This window comes from Sturnira hondurensis, unplaced genomic scaffold, assembly GCF_014824575.4.
Source record: "Sturnira hondurensis isolate 20B ecotype Veracruz unplaced genomic scaffold, ASM1482457v3 Scaffold0010128, whole genome shotgun sequence".
Classification (NCBI taxonomy): domain Eukaryota; kingdom Metazoa; phylum Chordata; class Mammalia; order Chiroptera; family Phyllostomidae; genus Sturnira; species Sturnira hondurensis.
The window spans coordinates 40,255,836-40,276,436 of NW_028082759.1; the positions used below are offsets into that span (position 1 = coordinate 40,255,836).

At 45.5% G+C, this 20,601-nt stretch overlaps 1 protein-coding gene across 1 annotated transcript; it reads right to left on the reverse strand.

Moving 5' to 3' along the window:
- Positions 1–1,246: 1,246 nt before the first annotated feature.
- GEM (GTP binding protein overexpressed in skeletal muscle) lies at positions 1,247–13,156 on the reverse strand. Its single transcript, XM_037058739.1, has 5 exons — positions 13,077–13,156; positions 11,371–11,710; positions 4,971–5,047; positions 3,970–4,174; positions 1,247–2,570 (listed from the first exon to the last, which is right to left on the reverse strand). Exons 1-5 carry the CDS (start codon positions 13,095–13,097, stop codon positions 2,293–2,295), a joined length of 921 nt encoding a protein of 306 aa, XP_036914634.1. The 5' UTR covers positions 13,098–13,156; the 3' UTR covers positions 1,247–2,292.
- Between the last annotated feature and the right edge of the window lie 7,445 nt (positions 13,157–20,601).

Below are 20,601 nucleotides of genomic sequence, written 5' to 3' on the forward strand. Positions count from 1 at the left end.
GACTCAGACACTTAGCATCTGAACGAACTTGGACAAGTCATTTATCCTCTTTAATGTTGGCTGTAAAATGGCCCGCCAACCCCATGAGCCCATTGAGAGAAGCTATTCAAGGTGAAACACGATAAAGGTCCGGACAGATGTGAGGCACTGCACTGAAGAGGGAGTAGTAAGAGAAAATGGGAAGTAGTGGTCCCTGACTTTAAGGACTTCCACTCCAATGGTGGGAGGCAGACTCCAACTGATGCACAATGGAAGACAGGCAGTAATGAAAACCATCTTTTGACCTCTTTCCAGGGTGGCAGATTAAAAGGTAGGTGTTATTAGCAGCCCCATTTTGTGGCTGAAAACACCAATGGCCAGAAAAGTCTAACCTGTAACTATTCCAAAGATACTCGTGCTAAGTGGCCCAGCCAAGCTCTTCCCCCAGGCCTGTGTAACCTGAATCACTCCTCATCACTTCCCTGTACCATTTCCTCCTGCAATTCAAAGATGTAAAGTACACAGATGGGTACCCTTGCTCTCAGCTTGGGAAAGGAGGAAAACGGGCCAATGAAGTTCAGCAGAGACGTCTTTTAAAACTGTGTCACCTCAGTCAATATGCCAGGCCCCATGACTGCCACTGTTAGTGCATCTGATAAATTCAGGAAGACCAGGAGGTGAGAGTGAGAGAGGGAACATGTAAGAGCCAGAGATGTGGAAAGGGAACACCAGTAAATTCCATTTCAGCAAGAGGGCTGCACACCACCACTGGGTAGATGTCACACAATTAACATCACACCATAACACCATCAGAGAGGGGAACCGGGTTAAACCCTTGCCTGGCTAGATCTCAGGCTGAAAATCATCAGTTTCTTTTTTTTTCCTAATCCTTTATAATTTCCTCTAATGCTTTAGTCAAGCTTACGACCATGAGCCTTCGGGGAGCAAAGCAAGGCCCATCTGTCCAGCCAGGAATTTGCAAGAGTAAAAAAATCAATCTGGCTTTTACTGTAACTTAGCATTTAAATGACTCCCCCTAATACTTTCCAACTGTATCGGCCAAAAATGACTGTGCATTACTGTGACTCATGGTTCCAAAAGGAGAGACATCAGGGTTACTCTCTAAAACAGGTAAACACTGGGCTACGGCTAATGAAAAGAAGAAATAAAACAATAAGTACATTTCTTTAGAATGTGCTTATTCTAAAAGCTATATCAAAATACATAATCATAATCATTTTGTTTGGGGAGGAAAAACATTTAATAATACCTTTCTTTCAAAGATTTTATTTCTTTTATTATAAGACATATAGGTAAAAACTTGCATATTCTGAAAAAGATAGAAAATGGTAATAAAATGGACATTTTTCTTACTAAGAAATATGTCATAAATACGCTTTATCAAATGTTAAAATGGTTACTGTTTTGCAAAATAACAATAAATAGAGCAGAGCTGTGGCATACAAGTGTCAACTCGAAGTTCTGGAAGTATTTATGTTTTGTGTTTTATAAAAATTCAGACCTTTGAGTTTACCAATAATCCAGATGTTACAAATATTTTTTATCATGGCCTTATGAGTGTAAAAAGAATGAAACATAAAAGGTGGTTTAACTAAGTTGAATTTGATTAAAACAAATTCCCCGAAATAAAAAATTATAGGATACAGAAGTACACATATACTTTTTTGAAACCCACAGTGGTACATATATCAGTTCCCAGTTCTACAAATGTTTGGATCCCCAGCTGTGGGCACTGAACAAAACTGGTTTGCAAGCTTTAGTTTCCAGCAAGCTCCATCATTTCTTTTCACAGCCCGATGGAGCAATAATAGTCGCCATGAGCCTAATTCCACAGTCCTAGCTCCAGGAATATAAGGTACAGAGAAAGTAGTTCTCCCTCATTTGAATAAACCCTCTGACAGGTTCCTATATTTGTTCATGACCCACTGGCCTCAAATTCACATATCAGCACACTGGGGAAAATTTTAATAATGTGAGGTTCTTTATCTAAGCATTTTTTTATATGCTTCAATTCTCTACCATCCAAAGGAAAGAGGAAACACCTAACACATCCTCCAATGAGTCTTGGGTGTTCAGGTAGCATGGTCAGGCCTTTCCTGCAAATACTGACTCTTTACAAAGATCTTTCGATTCCCATGCATTTTGTTGCCCATGAGGCTAACACATTAATTCCCTGCTGCACTAGGGGAAGCCACATCTAACAATATTCAATGATTCAATCTAATATAGATTATCGGTCCCAATGGCCTTCAACGATGTCCATCAGGGAGACATCTGGGTGACTCTGGGTGCCTAGAGCACGGACAGGTCATGGCAAGATTTGGACTTGAGCTTGAAGGCCATATTCTTGTTGTTTTTAGCCACAATCTTGCCCCAGAAGCGCCTGGCTTTCCTGGGGATGCTCTCCCTCCTCTTCTGGTAGGCCAGTCGCCGCTCGTTCTTCTCCTTACTGTCCCGCCGAAGGCGGACCTGTCGCACAATGCCCTCAAACAGCTCCTTCACGTTGTGCTGGACCGCCGCGGAGGTCTCGATGAACTTGCAGTCGAACACCACCGCACACGCTCTCCCTTCTGAGGGGAGGACAGAGGGAAGAAGACAGTTAGGGGGGCCGCAGAGTGTCACCTCACATAGCACAAAGCCAAGCTGGAGGATTCACACTTTTAAATGGTCCTCACTATAATGCTTAAGGCAGTCAGACACGCAGTGAGCATGGGAGGCCCCTGTCCCACGGTCCTCCCAGGGCATAGACAGAATAGACAGAAGCAAAGACTCTCACAAGGAGATTCCTGGAAGCAGGACAGATGGGCTTTAGACCTGGTCCACCAAAGTCACTCTATGAAGGTCCCATGTCATCAAAATGGTAATATTTACTATAACAGTAAAAACCATAGCCTTCCTTTATTGCACTTACTACGTGCTGGAAACTGCTTTATAAATATTTTTAATGATCACAATCTTGAAAAACACGTTACCCCTCTCGGATAAAGAAACTGGGGAGCAGGGCGGTCTTTTGAAAACCTGAGGCAGTCCGCACGGCCTATGAGAGGCACGTGGGGAACCAGGCCTGCTTCAGTCTCAAGCTCACATTCTTAACGTTTTCTCCTGACTCAGTTTCCCGAATTGAAAAATAAGAATCCTACTACTTGGCTTTCTCTCTTTAAAAAATAAAATCACTTTTTGAAGTTTTGAAGAGCTATTTTGAAAAAATACTGAGGAATTCACAAATATATGATAATAGTTACAACAAACTATACAAACAAGCTTTTCTGGAAGAGTCTCCACTGTAAATGTCCCATTGAGTTTAATGACCATGTGTCCAAGGTTTAGTTTGAAAAACATGATTACTGTAGACACTCATTTCCTAAGACATTGCCAAAAGAGGTGTGTCCATTAAGCCTTTAACAGATTTTTTTTCTCCTGAGCAGAGCCTTGCAATGCAGGATTCTATTTTTAATCATTGCACCAAACCCAATAAAAGATGTCTTAACTGAAATTTAGGAAGCAAAGGGTAGGAGCAACCTGAGTAGAATTTTTATCCTCAATGAAACTCTTTCTCACAGTTCCCCTTAATCCGAGTTCCCATCACTCTTTCATGAAGATGCTATTTCTACTTCTTTGAACCCTTGAGATCTCCCTGGAAAATAGGAAGGACCAGGGGAAAAGGTTTGAGACTTCCAGTGAACCCCTGAGTATGTTATCTTTCCTAAAGGAATCCCAGGCAAACCTTTGGGTGTGGGGAGATCAGAACCCTGCAGGTAGACCAGGTAGACCAGATGAGCAAGGGAGCGGCACCCAGCAGCAGTGACTGACTGGGGATGTAGAAGTCTTAGAGTTTACATAAAACCCTATAGAGCATTTGAATGAGTCCCTGGTACCAACTTCATGAAAGAGAAAGGGAAGAATAGCTGTTTGAGAGAAAATGCAGGTGACCCAGAGATTGTCTCTGGGTATCAGCACCACCCCTCTTACCTGAAATAGACACTTCCCGGCACCGCACCAGGTCGCTTTTGTTGCCAACCAAAATTATAGGGATGTCCTCTGCCTGCCGGGCCCTGCGGAGCTGGATTCGCAGCTCGGAGGCCTTCTCAAAGCTGGCTCGGTCTGTGATGGAGTAGACGACGAGGTAGGCATCCCCAACCTGCATGCAGTGGTCTCGGAGCCACCCGTTCTCCCCCTAATGAGAGGAAAGGGCACAGGTTGGCCCGGTAAATGAAGCATCAGTTTGCAAAGGAACAACACGCGCATCCTAAAGTACCCCTGCTGATATGAGAAAGAAAGTTCATTCGACTCCCCAAATGCACTGGTCTTCCACGTCTGCAGATGTCTGGCGGCTGTAAAGACTGCTGGCCCTTGAAGAACTAACGCCAAAAAGGTTCTACTGTCCAGCCCATCCTACAGGTGGAGTTGATAAATTAGACAATGTCTCTATCAAACATTATTTATTATTTCCATTATCTACCGAAGCTACTAAAAATGTGCTTTTTCTGGCTTACAAAAGACTCCTTTTTGTCTTTCCCAAGTGGTAAAATTAAGAATCCTCTGTGAGAATAGGAGAGTTCTCAACAGACAAAAAGTGTAGCATAAGAATATATGCACAGAATCCCAAATCTTTAAAAAGCAAATGCTGAAGGCTAGGAGTGACACTGTCGACTTCATACAACTGATGTGGTTTTACATTATTTAAAATTACCATTCATACTTGTTGGCACTTCCCCTAAAACAAATATCATTTTTTGTATTTTTTTAATACAACTAGGGGAAAATCACTACAACTTGCTTATTATTCAAAGCTCATTTGTGAATGACCCGTTCCTGAAAACAGTCTCATACTTCAGAAGGAAAAGCTTTTAATCAAGAAAATGAGCCTACCTCATCTGGAACACCAAGAAGGCCAAGGTCACCCTCATACCCAACAGCCTGTTGGAAGGCAAACCCCAAAGGAGCATACAGAGAGCTCCGGCTCCTCATACCTTATTTTCCCACATGTCCAGGAGGATAATTGTTGCACTTTCCCCATCAACGATCAGTGTTCGCTCGTATGTATCTTCTAGAAAAGAAAGAACAGTGATATTGAGTCAGACAGATAATAACAGACAAAAAGTGTAGCATAAGAGTATATGCTTTTGTCTGTTGTTCCTTACAGAAGAGGATAATGTAAAAAATATGCTAGCAAATACATATACTAAATATGTAACTAATTATAAATATCCAGATATTCATAAAGGCAGATGACATTTTATCACCTTGACCAATATTCTACACATATTTCTCTAGCACCATAAACAGAACGCCTAAGTCCCCTAGATATGCATCCCTAAACCACAGTGCCTTGCAGTGAAAGGCACTTGTTTTGATCATTCCTGGACCTTTGATACAGGAAAACCATTATGCGTGTAAATGCACGTTAGAGCTTTTGACTCAGATTCAAGCTCTGGTGCCACGAGAAAACACTGGCTGCCCAGTGGAGCTGTGAGCCCCGCTCGTAAGCCTTACAAGGAAATCCAGTACACCTTTCAGTGGGGTGATTACTGAACATTCACTAGCAATTTCAGGAACTTTGAGCTCAAAGACATTTCTCTTCTTTTGAGACATGCAATAAAAAAATCTTGAGACTATCCCTGTTTTGGTTAAAGTTTTCCTTCTTAAAAAAAAAATATGTTTCCCTCGGAATAAACAGGCTTGTTTTTCTCTCTAAGTACAGGGCAATCTCCAGCTCTACTTGGTAATGGAAACTTTCCTTTCCACACTTAAGCCCAGATTGAGTGCAGATGAAGGGTGAGCACGGTGCCACGGGCCAGAGCAGCTCCAGCCCAGAAAACTCAGTGCACTGGGCAGGAGACTGCGTTACCTGGAATCTTTGCAGGACTCCCATCAACTCCAAAACTGAGCCCACCCCACTCTATTTTCACAATGAGCCTGCCTATTTTGAATTTCATCATTTGAAACTTGTAATTTCTACAATGATTTTTTTTCCATTTTTTCTTGCTGTTCTTTTTGCCTGGAATCTATTCCCTCAAATGTCCAAAAGACTTGTTCCCTTACCTGCTTCTGGATGGGGCATTCCTTGAGCATCTGTTTAAAAGCTCAACACCTCTTCTCCACTCATAGTCCTTACTCCTGTTTCATTTTCATTAGTGTGCTCATCTCTATTCAACATGCAACCCATTTCATTAATTTTGTTATTCTATGTTCCCCTCTCTCCCAGACTCTTAAGGCATAGATGGGCACCTGCACTGTTCACTGCTATCGTGCCCAGCACTCAGGACAGTGCCTGCTGTATTTCAAGTGCTCGGTAAATGCTTATCAAATGAATGAATGAATCATAAGTATGGCATTGTGGCTGTGAGCACAGACAAACCTAAATTAGAATCTGAGTGACATTCCCTATTAACTATGTGGTTCTGGACCAATTAAGCTCTCGGGGCCTCCAGCTGTGAAATGGGACTGATAAAAGTATCCCCACCTTAGAGCTATGTGGGAACTACATACAAAACAGAAACGCACTACCTGGGAGCTGTTACCATCCCTCCTGCAGATGCCAGCAGCTGGCTCTTGCCATACTCCTGCTGTCAGTAAATCCTAGCTTAAAAGTACTACATTGAGGGAACCAGGGATTCTAAAAAACAACGTTTCTGGTTTACTGTTTCTTCATCTCTCGGAACTAGAATCAGGAAAGGAAAAGAAAGGAAGATGTGGACAGATGAGAAGAAAGTTAACCAGGAATGGCTTTCTGTCAGTTAGATGTCATTGCCCTCATCAGTGGTAACTGTTTCCCACTAAACATTGGGGCACTAAACATTGGTTACACCCACCGCCCACTGTGTTTGCGTCCCACAATACTCAGCATGCATGGGACCTCCTTCCTGGGGGGCAAAGCTTCATGACCTCAACAGGCAGACCAATATAACCAAATAGCTGTGTAACTCAGAGCCTGAGCAAAACAAGCGGGCAGGTGGGGCACTTTCTCTAAAACCAAGGAAACACAAAAGCGCTTTCTCTGCCCTCCGCCCACCACTCAAAGCAGGTACAAGGGACTCGCTTGAATCCCTAGTAGTTGAAATTTAAAAAATACTGCACTCCAACAGCTAAGGGAAAAGCACACAAATCATCTCTTGGTTTGAGAGGTATCAGAACAAGTTGAGGGAAAAGTGGACTAAGGATTGCATCTGCAAAAGCAGAGCCAAACTGCTCTGCTGTTCTGGAAGGTTCCTGACAGGAGCATTCTGTCTGGACTTCCCACTGCCTGAAAAATCATTGTGTTGGAAACTCTGGAGCCTAAAACGACACATCTCTACCCTGCTTTGTGCATTTGCCCCACACAGGGGTTTAAATACTGCCTCCGGCTACGTATCTCAAGGAGTCTTCAAAAACACAAAGTGTCCAGCCAGACAGCCTTCTCACTAACCTGCTAAGCTCTAGTTTCTCTTCCTGGCTTAGTCACGCCCTTTTAGCTTTTTCAAGTGCTAATCAGGTGAGGAGAGGGAAAAATAAAAGAATATGAAATTCTAGAAGAGTCCTTTGAAATTTTCCCTGGGTTCAGGCTGTGGAGAAAAGGTGGAAGCCCATTGGCGCCTCAGGCTTTTCAGTAACCTGGGTCGGGGATGTTCCCATTTCTCCATCCCTAGTGCTCTCCATGGAAGCCCCTGCGGGCATGTGCTCCCACTCATTGTATCAAGACTAGTCAAACTGATGGGGTGGGATGCAGTTCCTATCACTGGGTAATTGTGGCCAATAGCCACATTCCCCAGGCTGGTGCACCTAGATTTGTCTTTCCCCCTGTGACCCCCATTGCACTTGGAGGGCCCTCCTGCCCAACACTGGCTCGGGTGCTCTCTGTAACACGTGCACAGTTCTCAAACTGGGCCCTGCAACCCCTCTAAGGTTCCGAGGCTCCAGCAACCCTCTCCCTCCAAACTCTCACCTGCTTTTAGCTTTCACAGCCCAAGGGATTCTGAGGAACCCTGGAAGGAACACCTGCTCTAAGAACACTGTCCTCCCTCTAGGGGATCACGTCTCCTCTGTGCGTCTCACGGGCCCCTGCTAAGAGTGACCAAAGTGGAAGGGGATTACAAGCAATAAAAGTGCCAGTTTTGGGAGACAGCCCAGGGAGAGGGAATGGTAGGTTCAGAATCAGCTCTAAGTAATGTTCATTTCATACTTGCTATGTGCCAGGCACTATGCTACATGCTTTTAAGATGTTATCTCCTTCGATCCTCTTAGCACCTGTGAAGTAGGTATTGTCCCTATTTTACTAACGAGGAAGCCTGAGGAGCATATCTCGTGCAAGAGCACCAGCTAATTCACTGCGGACGCTGGGATCCAACCCACATCATCAGACGGCGAGTCCAGTGCTCATTCGGGTACTTCCTGTGTGCATGTGCAGTACCTTCTCACCTATCTGAAAACTTCCACATCCTAGTTGTTTTTAGAGGCCACCTCTTCCATGAATCCTTTTCTCATTTCCACAGCCAGAAGTAACCTTTTCTCCTCTGAATTCCCACAGCACTGTCCTTGTAACTCTTTCAAGACACTTATCACACTCTATCCTGAGTTATAGTTGGTGTGTATATGATCGCCATTGCATAAACTGTAAGCATCATTGGGGAAGAAGCCCCATGACCCTACGTGTTCCACCACGCTTCACCAAGTCCATGGTATCTGTTCAGTAACTGTTTGGAAATGAATGAATGAACAAATGAATGAACGGCATTAAATGTGTACACAGTCATAAGATTATTGCAATATATCTGTACAACATCCATCTTTATTAGGAGAAGTAGTGATGAGAGTATTGTGTAGATTTTTTGCTTAAGATTAATGCTGAAAAAAAGAACAGTATAGGGTATGCCTTGCAAAATTCTCCCCTTGGGAAACATAAAGCCAACTAGTGATTCCAACAGCCATCTACAAATAAGGAATGCAATCCTATACATATAAATTAGGTTACTCAAATAGGAGGGCACATTAGACAGGTCACCTGAGAAGCTTCTCGTTGTCAAAGATTCTCTATTTGGAAAAAAATACATGAACTTGGACAACATTGTGGCCAGGGGGTGGGAAGTGGGGGGAAGGAGCAGAGAATATGGGGGGGATAATTGATGATGGAAGGAGACTTGACTTGGGGAGGTGAACACACAATACAGTGCACAGATGATGTGTTGTAGAATTGTGTACCTGAAACCTATATGATTTTGTTAACCAGTGTCGTCCAAATTTAAAAAAGGAAAAAAGATTCTCTATTTGAAGAGATATGAAAAGCAGTCTTCCCTCCTCTCCCTCCATTAAACAAAGAGGTTTCCCAAACAGAAGCCTGCCTTCCATAGTCCAGGTATAGTTGGTCTTCTTAACCCTCTATGATGCCTATGGAACAGCACCTTCCATGTGAATACCACTCCACTCTAACCAACAGACATTCTGAAAGTCTGCTATCCACTAACTTGTACAATTCTTCCCTCTTAAAAAACAAAAACAAAAGCTTTCTGTTAATCTCTTCCTTATATCAATCCTCAAAGGGGATTTTTTGTTACTTCTTAAGGTATTCATGAATTTCACCCTGTTCTAAATTATAGCCACTGACATTTCATGGCTTCCTAAGAGAGTAGGCTATACCTTGGTCACCACCAGTGACCACAGACTCAGACAGAGCCAGGCATGTGGCGGATCCCAGCCCCAAATGCTGTCGTACTTAATAGCATTTGGATGCTTAATCCAAGGGCTGCAGGGGACAGTGAAGGGGCATAAGATTTGGGATCAACAACTAGCTTTGAGTCCCGACTATACCACGGACTAGCTTTTTCACCCTGGGCAGGTCACCTGACTTTCTAAGCTTCCATTTTTAAACCTGTAAAACAGGGATAATAAGTAGCAAATTGGTTCAAATTTTATAAACATTATCAAAAATACTTATGGGAAGTACTTAGCACAGTGCCTGGCACATAGGTTCCCTGTCAATAGCAGAATGAGAACACCAAACTAAGATGATAAAACCCTAGGTTCTAATCCCAGCTAACCCACTTGGTACCCCGGAGACGTGGTTTACTCACATGAGTACAAAATTTTGTGAGGGCCAAAATCAACAGCAGCAAATAAATACAAGGCACCCAAACCAAGTGCCTCTCCCAGTGCACATGTGCACTCTAGACATGATTACTCCCTCTCTCCTATGGCCACAGTCATCCGCCAGCCTTCACAAAGAAAGAAAAGCAAGTGTACAAGACCGACCCCATCCCTCCCTTGAATCTTATTTAGCTATAGTTCTGAGATTCCAGCCTAAGAAATCAATGTTCTAATGAGTCATCATTTATAGCCCAGTTCAGGAGCTTGCCTTATGAAGCAGTGAATTCTTTGACACTGGAGACAGTCAAGAATAATAAACAGTTTGTGGAGGTGGGGAGACAGTACTGAGGATGGAGCAAGATTCCTATGCAACAAGTACAGGGCAGAACTCAGTGATTCAGTGGTGAGTCGCAACTGAGTGTACACACAACCATGCCATCTGGGCAAGCACTGGAAGGTTCTTTCTCCTTTTCTACAGCTGCAAATAGGGATATTCTGCAACCACCCTGCAATTCTCCCTGTCATGTATGTGAACAGGGACATACAACCACCCTGGTCATGTATGCTGAGATGGAAGCCATGGCTGAAAGACACAATATGAATACCACTGACAACTAGGATCTTCACATCACTTCCCAGAATACCGTGCTACGCATCACGCATATTTGAAGCACACGTGCACTTTGGAGACCATGTCACCTCAGATCACTTCTGGAAGCAGTCAGGGCTTAAATAGTAAATACTTTAAATGAGATTGTACAGGGAAAATTGTCTTGAAAAACTGTAAAACTCTATACAAACATATTTATCATTATTGCTATCATTCAAAAAACTTTTTAAAATATTGTACTATTCCAAATACAGACTAAGAACTCTCCTACACCTTCAAAAACCTCTAACACTGGTGGAAATGAACTGATGCATCCACTTTTCAGTGTGGTTTTAGGACTACCCATGGGAAAAAGCTACGTCTACATTGATCTCTTGAAAGGTCCAGTGCAGAGTTGGCAAAAGCCTGAAGTGGGAGCCTGACCCACTAGCTCCTTCCACTTTAATCAGTGCCCCCCCCCCACACTCCCTTTAGAGCTGGAATCTAAGAAATCCCCCTTCTGGCCCAGAATTTTATCTATAAGTATTTTTATTTTATTGTCCCACGGGCCTGTGCCAGGGCTTTTCTGGAGACTTAGCTTCCTGGCCAGTGCCGAGAATGCATAATCGCAGCTCTCAGCTCCATGGATAAATGACCCACCCACTTGCTCTTTCTGCCTGGACCACTGTTGACGGACAGAAGCCTTCTGGGGCTGAGCCACCTACCTCCCAGCACCTCACAGTCGCTGTCCATGCTGTCATGCACGCCTGCAAAGATGTTAGCCAGAGTGGACTTGCCCACCCCCTGCTCCCCTATGAGCACTACTCGGTAGTAGGTGTTCCCCGACTCAGAGGAGATGACCGAGTCCGTGGAGTCGGAGGACCAGCTCTGGCGGCAGTGGTCCTCAGGGGCAGCTGGGTGATAGCTGTACTGGCTGTACCGGTAGGGCTCTTTCTGGACCATCAGATGCCTGCCATCCGCTGGGATGCTCCAGCGCTGCTGCTGTGGCTGCATGCCCACAGTGCTGTGGCGCATGGTGACATTATTCAGAGTCATTGTTGGGTCCTGGAGAGCAAAGTAGCCAAAATGTTAGCAGTAGTAAGCATGAGCAAGAGCCCGGGGGTCTCATAATCAGCAATCAGTGACATTCTTTTAAATGGAGTGAGAACCAAATAGCCCTAACATAAGGAACACCAGTGAAACAGTCCCCAAATCCAACAGGCTTTCAACTGGATACACATACACACACACAAATATACACACGAAAAATGAGTATGTAGCTCCTCAAACAGATTGTCATTTGCAAAGAGAAACAATACCGTTAGCATCATCCACTGCCCTGGAGCTTCCTCCATCCTCAAGGAAGCCTTGGGACCCCCACTCAGAGCTGACACAGAGGCAGCAAGAAGGAACCACAGCCTCCAGGAATGGCCTGCAAATCCGAGAGCTAATGCAGCCGGGAACCAGTGGGCCAGGTTAGCTGCTCTTGTCTAAACATGGCTCTTAATTGCACCAGCAGCCAGCAGGCTTTTGTGCCTTGGTGGGAAACACGAGGCAATGACATCACTCCCCCTGGCTGGACTCGACAAGCACTTATTGGAACTTCCATGTTTAGTCAAGTTGCCATAATACTCTCCAACTGCCTGAATAAGCTATTATTTAGAAGCGATAAACAATTTGTTTGAGGTTTATTGCCTCAGCTCTGCCCTCTTGCCCACAGATACCACATTTTAAAAACCCCAGACTCACGCCTTGTCATTCCGGCAGGGAAATGACTTGCTCCCATTCAAACCTACCAAATTTGCACAGAAATGCTTTCCTCTCATTACACCATGTCCTCTCCCAGAGTTCCTTAATTCAACTCAGATTTTCACCTTGGAGCAAACCAAAGGACCAAAGACTCTCCTAAATGACATTCAACAACTTGCAACAGCTTTCCCTTTGCAAGACTCCCTCCCCTGGCACAGAGGTCTGTTCTGCCAGGCTACTGGAGATAAGCAGAAGCAGTCTCATTTTAATCAGCCAGACCCTCTCATGAAAGAAGAGCACCGACACTCCCCCTTGCACCTTCGCCCCACACCCCAACACATCGGCCTCTAGCTAGGATGACCGGCCGGTTTCTTAATCTTACAAGCAGCGCCTCGGTTGGCATGCTTTTATCTAAACAACAAAGGCATGGAGTACCACTAACGGCTGCCCTCTAGGGAAGAGGTGACCCTCCCACAGAATTGAACGAAAGAGCCTGATGATAACAAACGGCTTCCTTTGAATCTTAAAGTCTGCCTCTGCCCGGAAAAACTAGAGCGGAGGGCAGGTTCCAGGGGCTCTGTTCTCAACTTAGAAAGTTTTGGGGCTGGGAACGCCCACTCCCACCCAATCACTCCCTCTGGGCGGCGGCAAGAGGGCGCCTCCGGAAGCGACCCTTACTTACCTGGCTCGGCCAGGTGGGCATCCCCGTATCTGTGCGTCCGCACGCAGGTGCGCGCTGCGATCTAGGGCCACAGAGCGCGGAGACGCCTTCGGCTTCGGCCGCAGCCGCCGCTCCGCTCCGCGTTTATAGCCCGCGCAGGGCTTTTCCGTGACGTCAGAGCCTCAGGCGGGAGGGGCGGGTCTGCAGCAAACTCCAAGTTGCAGCCGCTTTGCTAAAAGCAGTTACTCGCAGTCATGTGACTGCTAGCCCCTTTTGAAAAATAACAATGCAGTCCCAGGCTGGCAGTTTGTTTTATTTTATTTTATCTTGTGGACGCAGGGAGATGGAAAAATACACCAAGTTAAGTGCCACTTCTCTACGCTTACTGGCAAAGCACTTGCGAACTGCCTGGAAAAGGATGGAGGAAAAGGCAGGTTTCAGCTGTGCGCCCGGCTTTGCCAAAAACAGACAAACAAACCAACAAACAAAAGTAACAACAACAAAAAAAGAAAAGGAAAAGAAAACAGGGATCAGCCAGGGGCGCGGAGACATCCTGCAGCCACCTCATGTGGCCAGTTCTGTGTGAGCCGCATCTTCTGCAAGGAAAACTGCCTGAGCCAGTCCCTCTCACTTTCTCAAGGCAAGGGGGAGAAAGGGGAGCCCCGCACTTTTCTGTTGCTCTTTTCTGACAGGGATCCAGAGAGAACAGACCAGAGAGAGGTGAAGAATGGTGACAAGACCTCAAAAGGGGCAGGTTTGAAAAATAACTTCATTAGGCTCCACCAGATTGTGCTAAATGTCAGCCCTCCCTGCTCTGGGCCAGGATGCTGAGGCTCCTTCCAGCAGGGAATATGCATTCACATCAGCAATGTCTCCTTCCAGCATTCAAACCAGCAATGTCTCTGTGCCAGGAGCCACCTCTGGGCATGGAGCCAGTCGGTGCCTCCTAGCCACAGGGAGGATCCCTGACCTAGACACTGGGGCCCACTGTCCTCTGCGAGTTCTGTGCATAAAGGGCACAGGATAATAGTAACAACCCCTGCGACTACCATTTTCTCAGTACCTCCGAGTGCCTGTTATCAATAGGCACTGTTAGGCCCAGGCAGTCCCTCAATCCTTACACAGCTTGCAAGATGGATTTATGGTAGCCCCATTCCCCAGAGGAGAAAAATGACATGTGGCCAGAGAGCTCACCCAAGGTCACCCAGATTGTATAAGTGGCAAGAGTCAAGATTCAAAACCTGGTGCGCCTGTGTGCACTGCGCCACCAGCTGAAGGATTTCAGTGACTGCCTTCGGGAGACATGGCATCCCCCAGCTGCTGTGTTTGGAGAAGACACTGGCCTTTCCAACACGTCCATCCCCTTTTCCAGCCAGCTTCATCTCTGTGTTGGCTGGTGGCTCCGAAAAGCAGCCAAAGGCACCAGCATCTATTTGAGTGCGGCCAGACTGCTGTGAGTAGAGGCGTTTTATTATCCTGCAGGCAATTACCTGCTTTGGGGACTATCCCAGTTACAGCTGCTGAGATAGTCCAAGCCCTAAGGCAGCGGCAAAGGTGGAATCCGCACACTTAGGGCTCCTTTAGTTCCAGGTGCCCTGCCCCCAACCTCCTGCTCATTTTATACAAAAAGAAGCTGAGACCCAGAGGGATGACCACCACAGAGTTAGTAGATGGCAGAGCCGGAACTAGAACACAGGTATGGTAATTTCCTGGATGGTGCCTTTCACTTCGATCAAGCTTTCCTTCTAGGCTTAGCCAGGAAGGGATGGCAACAGATGTGGGGAAAGAGGGGAGGGGAGAGGCTGAGGGGAGAGAAAGAGAAATCACCAAAGAGCATATTGCTGACTCCATGCTGAAACACAGGTAAAGTAATTTGTGAATTAACTGCATTTCAGAATTATCCACACTTTTTCCATGCTGAGCCTCCTACTCTGCCAACTGGTCTCAAAAGAAGCATTATGTGGGTAAAGATTAAGGATAAATCAGAGTTTATAAGCATATCATATAGCCTCTCAATTCTACTTTTGTCCATTGACAAGAGCCTAATTCTTCACACTAACAAGAGCCGAATTCTATGCCTAGACAAGAATCACTATGAACTATTTTTCACTGGTGTTTGTGAGAGACACAATGAAAACAAACTCTATAAAGACTGGGGAGGAAGGGAGCATTCAGCCCAGTGTTGACTGGGTGAGTACAGCCATATTGTGTTTGAATAAAAGAATCTTTCTTCTTAAATTTTCTGTCCCACAAGAGGCCAAATGAGAAAACAACTACTTAGGGAAAGTTTCAACTGAATAACAGTTAAGTTTGAGTGAGTCTTTAGACAAAAATCACAGTCACACCCAGCAAAGAGCATATTTGAGAGCCAAATCTTATCCAGCGGAGTTCCAGCTACCTCATCCAGGATCCAGCTCACTGGGACCATCTGAGGGTATGAACGTGGGGTGGGGGTTGGGGCAGGAAGGTGGAATCAGGGCATTTGGACAAGTGGCAAGTTCTTAAGGGGAAAAATTGGCAGAATATTTTAGTTTCTTGTTCTATGAATTATCCTCTTCATATTCTTCTGCCAGCATTTCCAGGCTCCCTTGGGTTCTAGCTAACATGACGGAGAGTACGGCTAGAAGACAGAACTCAAAAGAGCAAAAACATTTATGTGAATTGTTTGTGAATTGTATGCCTGCCCTAACTCAGTTAATTCTCATCATCACTGCACTTACCCACGTTTCAAGGATGAAGATGTCGAGCAGCGAGGTGAAATAACTTGTCCAAAGCCGTAGAGCCGGAAAATAGTAGAGCTGTGCTCTCCAGGGCCACAGTCTCAACCACTGTTCTGTTTAGAGTAGGGGACACACCATAACCCAGTCGCCACGCTAACCTCACCATAGCCAACTCCCTAACTCATCTCACAAGAGAAGTTTTTACTTGGTTGTCCAAAGCCCATGACCTTCACTGGGCCACATTCACTAATGGGTGAGATTCCCCTCCTTAAAGGCATCATCCAGGCTCTTCTCTTTTCCAGGCCTTGTGTCCTTTAGGACCCTGACTACAGTCTGTCACTGTTCTGCTTTCTCGCAACATACAGATCTGAGCCACTGAGTCCCATGAATTTGTCAAAAGAAGAACATCCAAACCTATAGAAAAGCTTTGTAAGAATTTATTTGCACCAAGGAAATACCAGAAAGCAAGATCTCGGTGGATTGAGAAAATGCTCTGGAGAATGGCAATTTTGCAGTTCCTTTTCCATGTTTAGAATCAAAGGAAAAGGCGTAAGGAGTGTAGCTTGAAATCCATTAGTGGTAGAATGAGGACAGGGGAGGGAGCAAAGCAGGAAAATCTTTAGGACTGGATGAAAAGCAGAATGGAGAGACCAATACTTCTTTTGTACATTAGTAGGTACAGAACAGTTAACACTGACAGCACATAGAGATGGTATGTAGGGAACAAGATAATAATGAGGGTGCTGGGGTCTGGTGCTCTGTGGCCTGCGGTTGTTCCTTCAAGGGGTCTGGGGAAGAAAATTAACATTTCACAGGTATGTTATCTTAGATGCATAGGAACAGTAGACAGTGCTCACACAAGTAAAGCGTGACCTTTGCTAAGGAAGCTGGAGGCCTGTGGGTAGTCACCTAGTGGGACGTGACTGCCCACTATGGCTTGTCTAGGCAGCAATTTGGGATCCAACTACCCTGCGCGGTTCCTTTTGGTCACTGAGCTTGTCAGGCCTGCCACATAGCCCCCCTGGGCTTGTCAGGTTTATTACACAGCCCCTTTTTTGGTCACAAAATTTTTAAAAAGCATGAGAGAGAGAGGAAGGAGGTGGGTTAAGATATCAGGGACTCACACAACCATTAATATAATATTACTTTGAATCTCACCCCTTGAAAACTCTAGGCCCAGGATCTGCACATCTGTAATACTATCCCAAAGGCATTACAACCAATCACTTAATCTTCAACATGCCATACTGCCTCATGTATGCTCATGTAGACTCACACAACCAAGTCATATGCATGTGGGAGGTGGGGAGCACTGGGGGGTGGGGGCAGGGCCGGGAATATAAGACAGAAAACTGTACTTGAACAAGAATTAAATAAAAATTAAAATTAAATCATATTCACGTAACAGCATGCAGAACCCAGCATGCAGGGTCCCCTGAAGATAGGAGAAAACCCCCATAACCCTGGATTGGGGGAAGAGTTTGATGGTGCAGTGTTTAAGACACTTTGCATAACAATGGCAAGTTCATAGCTGTGGCTTCTGGAAGGGAAGAATAGAGTGAATTATATATATGACTGTGAAATTGCTCAGAGATTCTTGAAAGGGCCTGGTGGGGAGCGAGGAGGAATAGCTTATATTGAACCTGTGGGAGAAGCGGGGGGTGGATGTCCGTGAGTCACTGGGAACTTTTGCCCTAAAGATGGCAGCCGAAAGAAGGTAAAAGATATGGGGAAACTGGCAAAAATGGCAGACACTCGCACATCATAGGAAGGGCTGGATACTCGGTCATGCAGGAAGTTCCAGGCCACACGCTAAAATGGGGGCAGGCTAAAACAGAAGAGGGGAGAAGCTGTGTGGTCTGTAGTGAGACAGGAGGTACTTCTGCTTCTCGGAAGGACATATGAAGAAGCCCCTCTCTTGGATCGTGTGCCTCACTGGACTCCACCACGATCCAGTGTAACGTGGCATGTGTTTTTCTGAACCACTCTGTGGAGGCTGAGAACAGCGCGCCCCAGATCCTGAAGGAGGGAGCTGCTACAAGAGGATGGCGACTCTGAAACCCACAAGTGCACATTCCAGAGGGGATGGACACCTGTCTGCAGGACTGGCTTAAGGAGAGGTAAGGATACGGGGAACTTCTGGGCATGGTTTTGGTTTGTAGCCTTTTGGGAAGCAAGGGAAGATCGGAGCCTTGTGGGAAAGGAGGGCTCTGAGCTGGAGTGCCCTTGCACTGCCCCCACGGCAAGGTTGGACCCCTGTTAATAAAAACCTGTTTCCTTTAGCACTAATTGCTAAATCATATGTCAAGGCACCAAGTGGCAGAGCCCAGGTTTGTGTGGTCACAGTCACTCATGGCACCAAACCAGTGCTACTCAGTGATAAAGGTGACACCATTCACATGTCCTCCCTTTTCCACCAACGAAGAGGTAGGTTACAGACTGAGCACTGAACAGGGGATGTATTAAATGTTTTCAGTTGCTCTGAAATGTCTTGCATTTTGATGCCTTCGGTCAAGGCAAGTTCTCCAATTCCCCATAATCCTCACTACTCGCTGAAGCATGATACTCCAGTCAGCTTCTCTCACCCACATTACCCACCTAGCCCCAAGCAAATCCGACTTTGTAACCTCTGAAAGGGCTGAAAACCAATGTGGGGGACTTAGCATCAGAAAAGCAAAATCAAACCTAGGCCTTTCCTCTTCCTAGAAACGTGATGCTAGGGAAGTCACCAAACCCCAGAGACCTTGGCTTTGTTTGGAGGACTAAAGAGCCACTGAGTGTGGAAGTGCTCTGTTAACCACAGGGCACTGTGTCAACGTGAATGATTATGATTATGACGCAGGAGCCGAGGACTGGAGCTTGGCCACCTGCCTTGGGTTTTGCTGCCTGTTAAATAAAACTGAAGTTAAATTAATCCAGCAGAATTCAGGGCACATGAAGCAGAGGGAGGAAGGGCAAGAAATGTACTCCTACTGCTGTTAGTAAGAAAAAGTAATTGCAAGAAGCATGAATGGTATAGCTAAGTTCTTTGTAGACAAACAAGGAGCCGGGGTCATATCCCCACCACGAAGAATAGGGCTCTACCAGCCACAAAAGCTCTGGGGCGGAGCTGGGCGGGAGGCAATGTGCACAGCATTTGAACACAAAGAGAACCACCCACCCGCTCTGGGAAGTCTAAAGAAGGAAAGAATTACTATATGGAAAATCATCGCTTTACAGAAGGGGGGGAAAAGCTCCAATTGCAAAATCAAGACAGCCCTGATTAAGAGAAAATAAAGACTGAAGAAAAGATGGCTAAGAATAACTTCTCAGCGTCCAGAGGCCGGTGGAATCCAGTGGACACTCCCTCCAGCTGCAGCCTCTTTTCCACCAGCCCCAGTTTCTCATCAGACTCTTGCTGAAGAGATTTAATTTTCCATTGACAAAATTTGTAGCTGTCACCCTTCCTCCACTCCATTAGCCCAGCCTGCTGCAGGCCATTAGGGGTCCTTCTAAAATATTGCAGGGAAGTGCAGAATGCATCTCAAAAGGCCACGGGGAACCTCTTGAAGAAAGCAGACACTTTGCCTAGGTTCTCCATTCCTTCATCCACTAAACAACAATAACTACTGAGCCTCTACCTCATGCCAGGAGGTGTTCTAAGGGGTGAAGGTAAGTTATTTACACTCACAGAGTATAGGGTCTGGTAGGAAAAATTGTGGAAGAAAAGGGGGCACATATTAACCTGACAAGGCCAGGGGAGGCCTGCAACGCAGACTTACAAACTCAGAGAGCTAAAGTAACCACAAAGGATGGTCTGAAATGACAATTTATTAACTAAAAGCAGTTCATGGTGGGTAGTCATGTCCTAGGCCAGTATTTTTCTCTAAGAAAGTTCAGTCTTAACTAAGCCTGTCTATTTTCTTTTTTGCATCTATGATAACATACCTTTGGAATGTGGAAGTAACCTCCCTTTTTCCCAACCCCTTGGGCACAAGCTGAGACCACATATCCCCTCATTGTTACTGTTACCATGTTAATTGTTGATTATTAACTACCCTTCCCCCACCCCTGTAAAAGAAGTATGTATCTATCATTTTGTCTTTTTTCCAGTCCCAGAGGTTTTCCCGTTTTACTTTCTCTTGCATCCCCTAACCTTTCACCAATGGACTTCATGTAACGCTCTTAGGCCTCCTCCTCTGACTTTAATGTGTAAAATAAGGTGCTAATCTGCCATTCTCTGGAGCATTTCTGAATCAGTGAAGTTATTGCTTCCCGGCCATTGTAGTGAGTTGGCTCAAATAAACTCACCAAAAATTCTCTACAGGTTTGAATGTTTTTTACGTTGACAAAAATAATAAACAAAGTATCACCATATTTATTCACGCATTGACTCATTACCTGAGCACACGACTTTTTAGCATCAGCTTTCTCACCTGGAACAAGGGAATGCTAGTTCCGGAGAGGGCGTGCAAAGTTAGGTTCCAGCACCCGCCCGCCCAGAAGTCTGACAATACCCCAGAAACAGTTATTTAAGATGCGGTTCCTGTCCTCAAGGAACATAAAGTCTGGTGTTGTTTTTCCCCCGAAACTCCTATTGATGTGAAGCAGGTGTCCCCGGGATCCAGGGACCCAAATGTCTGCGACTCATTGTGGGTTCTTGGCTTCGTGCAGGAAAGCATTCATAGATGAGCCCGCATAGAGTTTGAAGTGGAGGAGAGTTTACCAGTGAAACAGTAAGACAGTGGCTACTCCACAGACACAGCAGCCCCTCCCCAGTGGGATTTACTTCTCTTATTGAGGCTCATTTAATCGAGGGGTAGGGCATTCAAAAAGAGGGAGAATTA